Source organism: Amphiprion ocellaris, chromosome 16 (assembly GCF_022539595.1).
Source record: "Amphiprion ocellaris isolate individual 3 ecotype Okinawa chromosome 16, ASM2253959v1, whole genome shotgun sequence".
Taxonomy (NCBI): Eukaryota; Metazoa; Chordata; class Actinopteri; family Pomacentridae; genus Amphiprion; species Amphiprion ocellaris.
Window position 1 is genome coordinate 6,777,124 of NC_072781.1, and position 6,859 is coordinate 6,783,982.

The window sequence follows — 6,859 nt, forward strand, 5'->3', positions numbered from 1 at the left end:
TATGTGTTCCAAAATTTGACCAAAATGTCATAGTTTAGTATGTCGTCCAAAATATGGAAAAACAAACATCATAGTTTAGTGTGTCATTCAAAATGTGGAAAAACAAATGTCATAGTTTAGGATGTTGTCCAAAATGTCACAAAAATGTCAGTTTAAAATGTCGTCCAAAACATGACAAAAACGTCTTAGTTTAGTATGTCGTACAAAATATAACAAAAATATCATAGTTTAGTATGTCGTACAAAATGTGAAAAAAGTCAGTTTAGTATGTCGTCAAAAATGGCACTAAAACTTCATATTTTAGTATGTGGTCCAAAAAAAATCATTAAAACGTCATAGTTTAGTATGTCAAAAATATGACGTTTTAGTGAACTGAGCAGCCCTGGCAGAGTACTGCACTCTCTGAGTGCTTTTCTAGTTTGTATAATGAATAATCAAAAAATGTACTTTCTTATGATTTATGGCATAACTATGCTAAACTGCATAGAAGACATTTTGGAAAGTTCTCTCTACTGTAAACCCTTACTGTGCTGATGTTGAGGTGTAGTACTTTAAAGTGCAGTGAAAAACGAGCCCACAGTGAGTAAAAACTGTGACTGCTTGGGGTTCACAGGATTAAATACAAAGATGGCAAAAAAGAAAACAAAAGACAAAGCGCATTTCAGTTAGAAAACACTTTACTTATAAATTAGTAATCCATCTCACAATAAAATGATTTGCCATCCCAGAGGGAGAGTGTGATCGCCAAAAGGCTGAAACATTCACCATTACCTAGGAACCTACGACACACTGACAGAACATAAGGCAGTCATTACTGGATGTCCTCATTACTGGTAAGCATGGTAACAAGGAGGTGGTCCTAAAAAAAAAAAAAAACAGCAACTATGTTCTCCACACATGTTGCTAAGCAACAGACAACAGTACCCAAGACACAGGACAACCTTGCTAAAGTAGCAATCTTACAGTAACACGATTTTGCTTTTTTTTGACACTGAACATCTATCCAACCATTCAGAATACAATACTCAGTAAATATTCAGAAAAGCACTGGAATCCATATGATGAAAGGGACATCTCAGTGTCTGTTATCACAAAGGCTAAAACGTGGCAACCCCAGTGCTACGTGGCAATTCTGAAAAAGTGTTCACGAGACACGAGACTTAGTGATTCTGTCCTAAAGACAGAGATACTTGATATCAAAGTGACTCCATACAATATCAAAAGAGCAGAATAAGACAAGGTGTAATCAAAAGGATATCCAAAACCCTTTTAACAAAGTGAGTGAAGCTACCATGATGGAGGTCAAGGAAGGGCACTGTATGGAGGAATTGTGAAACAACACAACAAATTCTGTTCAACAACTTCGCTAGCTGACCAAAAACCACTGATACAAAGCTTGGTCAGGTTTTACTCTAGATGCCAGCTATGTGGTAGATCTGGCATTTAGTGAGAAGTTTCTTAGCAGCATTCATGGAGCACAATTTTGGCAAAGAAAAAAAAAGAAGAAAAAAAATCATGGCTACCATAGAAAACTACAATGGCCAAACTTTTTACTAAGGTCCTGGGTCTATTTGTTATTGTAAAAAGAGGTTATTGTAATATCTATAAGTCTTTAAAGTAACAGTCCTCTCTATCTTGGACATACAAGAATGTGACTAGGTCAGGCACTGCAAAGAAAGAGGAATAATGCACCAAGCACTGAAATAATTTCAACAAGGCTTAAGTAAGATCACTCAAGGCCAACAGTTTCACTCCTGAGTTAGTTTCATCAGAACAAGAATTAGATATAGCTCCAGGAGTGTTGAGAATTTATTTGTGGCCCTCTTAGTTATTCATACTTTAGATTTTTCCCCCAAATTTACATACGGATGAGAACAGAGCCGACATGTGAGTAGATCCACGTCCCTTAACTCTCTTGGCGGGCACAGATGAGCTACAGTCATATCTTTAGGGGAATTTCACTCAATAACATTGCATTTAGCAAGTGTATGTGTGTGATTTTCTTAAAAATATGTAGACTGTCATTAATATTAGCCCTTTACTGAAAAGGTATAGAACTGCATTTTGCATGTGCCAGCCGCTTCTAATTCCAGTCATGTACATGCATTACTTTTGAGGTACTTTGGATATTTACAGTGAAAGTCATTTTTGTTTGGTACCATACGTTGTTACCTTAATGCTGCATGGTATTCCCTATGAAAGACATATCTAAAAAAGTTTTCCGTTCAATTAATTTCATGTACTGAAGAAAAGGTCCAACATATGAACAAAATTTCACTTTTTTTGTTTTCAAACCAAAGCCAAATTTGGAGACCTCTGATCTCAAATAATGTTTATTAGTTTGCTTAGTAGAGAAGCTGTTTTTTTAAATTTAAGAGAGCATGTGAATATAACTGCCTTCACCGCCACAAATAAATTCTCAACCTGTCGAAAACACTGATCATCCCTTTTTAATACGCTTGAATGGGCACCTTTAATTTCACAAAATGAAACCATCTGAATGTTAACATTTTCTGTGTAACTCTCAAAGACTAGGCTACATAAAGGCCAATAAAGTGAATAACCAATAAATAAAATAACTATGGAATTAATAAAACAATGCTGTCCGTTAAAAGTCCTTTCAAAGTATTACCCATTCATCCATTACTTGTGCTGCCCTCGTGCAAAGTGGCAGGCAAAGTCGTACTTGCTCTTGCACTTGTGGCCGCAGATGTTGCACTGGAATGGGTTCTCGTAGCCATGGCAGCCCATGTGGATGGTGTAGAGGATGTTGTCAGGGAAATAGATGTCACAGTGCTGGCAGTGATGCAGCATGTGGGGGTCCTGAAGTGGTACGGACAGGCCTGGGGCCGGTGTGCTGGGTTGGCTGTTGGAGATACTGGGGGTACTGGTGCGCCCGCTGTGCTCGCTGCAGGGTCCCCCTCCAGGGCTGCAGTTACTGTGGGGAGGAGCCCGGGGCTCTGGGGTGATTGGGGAAGAGGAGGAAGCATGAGCCATACTTGCTGTGACAGCAACGGGAGCTGTGGCAGGGTGTGGCTGCTGGATGAGGAAGGGCTTCTCATCGACGATAGACTCCGCTCCTGGAGACATGGGAGCCTGATTCTGAGCCTGGGAATCTGAAGGGAGGCTGGCCAACTGACCTGCTAAGGTTGACAGTTGATTCAGAGGGTTATCCATGACCATTTCATGGTGATGGTGATTTTGATTTGTGGAGAGCCCATCCTCGGCTACTCTACTCTGATTATCATAGCTCTCCTGACGTAAGTGGGGCAGCTCATGGGAGTAGTCGTTCACGTTGTCAGTCTTGTGCACCACCATAGAAGGGGGGCTGAAGTTGATGAGGAGCCGGCGGCCGTAGCCCAGCGAGCTGGCTTTTTTCTGTAAAACACTCAGCATCTTCTTATGAGAAAGTGAACGAGCGCCTTTCATTGGCAGGAGTTTGTGACGTCTTCGACGATGGTGTGACAAGTTGCTCCGATCACTGCAGCGGAAGGAGCACAGCTCACACTTGTAAGGCTTCTCGCCTGTGTGTGATCGCATGTGGGCTTCCAAATGACGCTCGTAAGCCGAAGCAAATGGGCAAAGGTGGCAGCGGTGAGGTTTCTCTCCTGTTTAATTGAGGAAAACAGGCTCAATAACAAAATCTTGTCAGGATTATTCCTTGAAGGTAAACTATTAATACTTACCAGTGTGAATTCGGATGTGCTCAATGAGTCGTGCTGTGCCTCTGGTAGCATAGTTGCAGTAGCGGCACTTGAGCTTGCCGTCATAGGTCCTCTCAAAGCCATCCACCAGGATCCCTGAGGTATCTTCCAATGACATGTCCACTGCAGGGTGATCCAGTCCATTCTGACTGCAGTCTGCATACAGGAAGTTAGTAGGTTTTATAAAACGAGGACAGAATGCAATGAAACAAAAACTCTGGTTATAGCTTACTATAGAAAGAAACAAATCATTCTGCAATAACGTCTTATATTCATGAATAGTGTGACTATTTCGAGTGCATTTCAAAAAATGACTTGGCAGTTGATTACAAATCATACACATACAGATGGACAACAAACTAGAGGAAACACCAAAATAAAACATTTTAGTAAGGTATCAGGCCACGACAACGTGCCACCAAGCAGCTTCAATACACGTCGGCATTGATTCTCCAAGGGAAGGGAATGCTGTTCTTCCGAAGATATTTCCTCATTTGGTATTTTGATGATGTTAGTGGAGAATGCCTCACATGCTCAGTGTTTCCTCTAGGATTTTTCCTGCAGCGGCGGCAGGAAAAATCTTCCACAGGTATCAAAAGCTGTTGATGTGCATCACCACAAGGGAGTATAATCAAGGCATTATACCTTCTCAGTATCAACAAGTATGCAAGGGTCTACTAGGATCCATGTCGTCAGTATCAGTATCATTCTGCTATAGGGGAAAAAACGCTTATTTGTTTGTATTTTGTTTCAACCAATTACAGTCAGCATGACAGAGCCAAGTGACAGATGCTGAGTCCAAAACTGAGATTAAAATAGCCAATACATCAAAAAACACCACTAGCTAGACTGCTTTACCACACTAGGTAAACTCTCTGCAAAACTTGGAATTGTCAGTGTGGCAGGTTGCTGCCCAGAGGTTGTCGTTTCCTGAGTAAAGTAAAAAATACACTGTAACAGACAGACAGAGGAAAGAGAGGGGAAAGCTGGCTGACAGGAGGGGCAAATGGTAGGCCAATACCCACATCCTATATCCTGTGAGTGAGATGAGGGACTGTATGAGGCAAATGTCTTCATTCCTCCAAGTATGTGAGGGTCTGCTTAAAGCCCAAACTTGTTTCAATGCAGTAACTTTGCTACACGTGCCCCTGATCTACTATGCATGTAAGGAACGGTTTTAGAAAGCAGAATGATGACAAGAACCAGGCATCTGTACATGTGGTTGTCTGCCGGAGAGCATAATCAAGGCTCGAGGGAACACGTGGACCCAAACTATGGTGATAAAATGCTCTCCCGTGGCATAACAGAATCACTAGATCTCATCACTGTAGTGGTCAAGAGTTCAGGGTTTTGGTTGAATTTGTCACTCATCGATAAGTTGTACTTGTGTTAAACTTCCCTGTGGTACGATGCTACACAAGAATGGCAGTGGTTATGCAATTTTGAATAATGTAATATAGCCAGGGATGATTATTGCCATGCTTGATTCCTCTTACAGCTAATTCTAAAGGTGCATACATCTGTTCTAAACCAATATGCTAGCAAACAAAAGGTAAATGTCAAAAAGCTAGTGACCTGCAGCCAGCTCGTCCGCCTCCTTGACGCCGCTTACAGAGCCTGATATCATGTTGACATGTTGAGTCTGCTGGCTCAGATACTCCTGGAAATCCTTCACAAAGTCCAGCGTGTCAGGCTTTTCCTCCCCCATCGAAAGAGAACGGTAGTGATGCAAATGTCCCACACTGCGTAAAGACATTTTGATACGTGTTACTGCAGTTACTAAACACCAAACATGGATTGAGGTGAGATCAGGTAACTTGCTATTTTACTAAAAAGTTAAAGAAACACACATGCGACCAAGTAGTTTTTAAAAAGTAAAACGATCAGAATCATAAACGTTAGCTAGCGCGTTCTGAAAGATTCACCACCTACCTGGTCGATGATAAACCGCCGGTTAAATGGAAGCAGGATTGATAGGTTTGGTCTGAAACGCCGTTTTGTGGCTACCCAGACACAAGGACAACCCTTGAAAGTAATGACCGACAAGCAGGAAATCTACCGATGTGTGGTCGGTCTCTGCTACTCAGCGCTCTTCAGCATTGTCATGTTGTTACCAAAGCTACGTACGCTACGTTAGCCGCACCGCTAACGTTAGCTCACCTGGGAGAAAGCATCTTTATCAGCGGCGACGACAGAATTTGTTCGACACAGTCATTGTTTAAGTAAACCCTCAAGAATAATACGCGTTTTAAATATTTCTCCCCCTCGATAAAGTAGCTTCAATTTACGCAAAAAGACACCCCGCGAAATCAAAACAATAAAGCAGCTGAAAGGGTTAGAGTTCACTGTGTGCACCGCTAAAACCGTCCCCCGACAATTTCCGTGTTCCCGCTAACAGCGGTTCCTACATGCGCGGCTGTAAGCAGATGGTTCTATGTAGTGATGGTCCTCTGATACCCGAGGCTTCGACACATGCGCTGTAGCTCATGAAGCAAACGTATCGAGCCACTGTGCCGAGGCGTGGTTTGGTCACGTGACTCGTGACGTTTGAATCACTTCAGTGACGTTTGAAGCACTCAACTGCTTCGAATCACCTGATTGGTTCGGTTTGTTATGTGAATCACTCAGTGGGATCGAGTGTTCCGGGATAGGAGATCCCTATTGAGTGTTGTTCATTTGAATTGTTTTTCGCAGAATAGATTGTTTTTTTTTGCTGTTGTTTTTGCTTTGAGACTTAGTAGTATGTCAGATTTCGTATTTCATAGAGAATATATATATATATATATATATATATATATATATATATATATATATATATATATATATATAAATATATATATATATATACCCAACTCACCACCCTTATGCCACAACACCTGGCACAGAACCTTGTCAGGTGCTTAGCTGACAGACTACAAACCAAAGAAAAGAACAGTTCACTGACTGTTGCTACACTTGTGGCTCTGCAGTTCAAAACTTTTGGATTCACCAATCAGAGTGGCAGTCAGTGTGAAAAAACGTTTAATAACAGAATGCACAACAATTAACATAAAGAATACCAAGCAGCAGTCATCTACGTCACAAGCACCACCGCAGCCTCATCCTCCACCACCAGCAGCACCTTCCACAGGTATTCTTTTTCTCTTCTGAATAGG

General features: G+C 41.6%; 1 protein-coding gene across 1 annotated transcript; it reads right to left on the reverse strand.

The window, feature by feature from the left end:
• Positions 1 to 659: 659 nt before the first annotated feature.
• Positions 660 to 6,158, reverse strand: ikzf5 (IKAROS family zinc finger 5). The gene is made up of 4 exons (XM_023297301.3): positions 5,637 to 6,158; positions 5,280 to 5,446; positions 3,687 to 3,860; positions 660 to 3,608 (listed from the first exon to the last, which is right to left on the reverse strand). The coding sequence occupies exons 2-4, from the start codon at positions 5,410 to 5,412 to the stop codon at positions 2,644 to 2,646; spliced, it is 1,272 nt and encodes a 423-aa protein (XP_023153069.1). The 5' UTR covers positions 5,413 to 5,446; positions 5,637 to 6,158; the 3' UTR covers positions 660 to 2,643.
• Positions 6,159 to 6,859: the final 701 nt, after the last annotated feature.

Bases quoted from the DNA above. Each gene is read 5' to 3' on its own strand.
- ikzf5 (XM_023297301.3), bottom strand. From the start codon at position 5,412: ATGGGGGAGGAAAAGCCTGACACGCTGGACTTTGTGAAGGATTTCCAG. The intron at 3,861-5,279 runs GTCACTAGCTTT...TCCTGTATGCAG, and splicing joins GGCGGACGAGCTGGCTGCAG to ACTGCAGTCAGAATGGACTG. The intron at 3,609-3,686 runs GTAAGTATTAAT...TCAATTAAACAG, and splicing joins GCACATCCGAATTCACACTG to GAGAGAAACCTCACCGCTGC.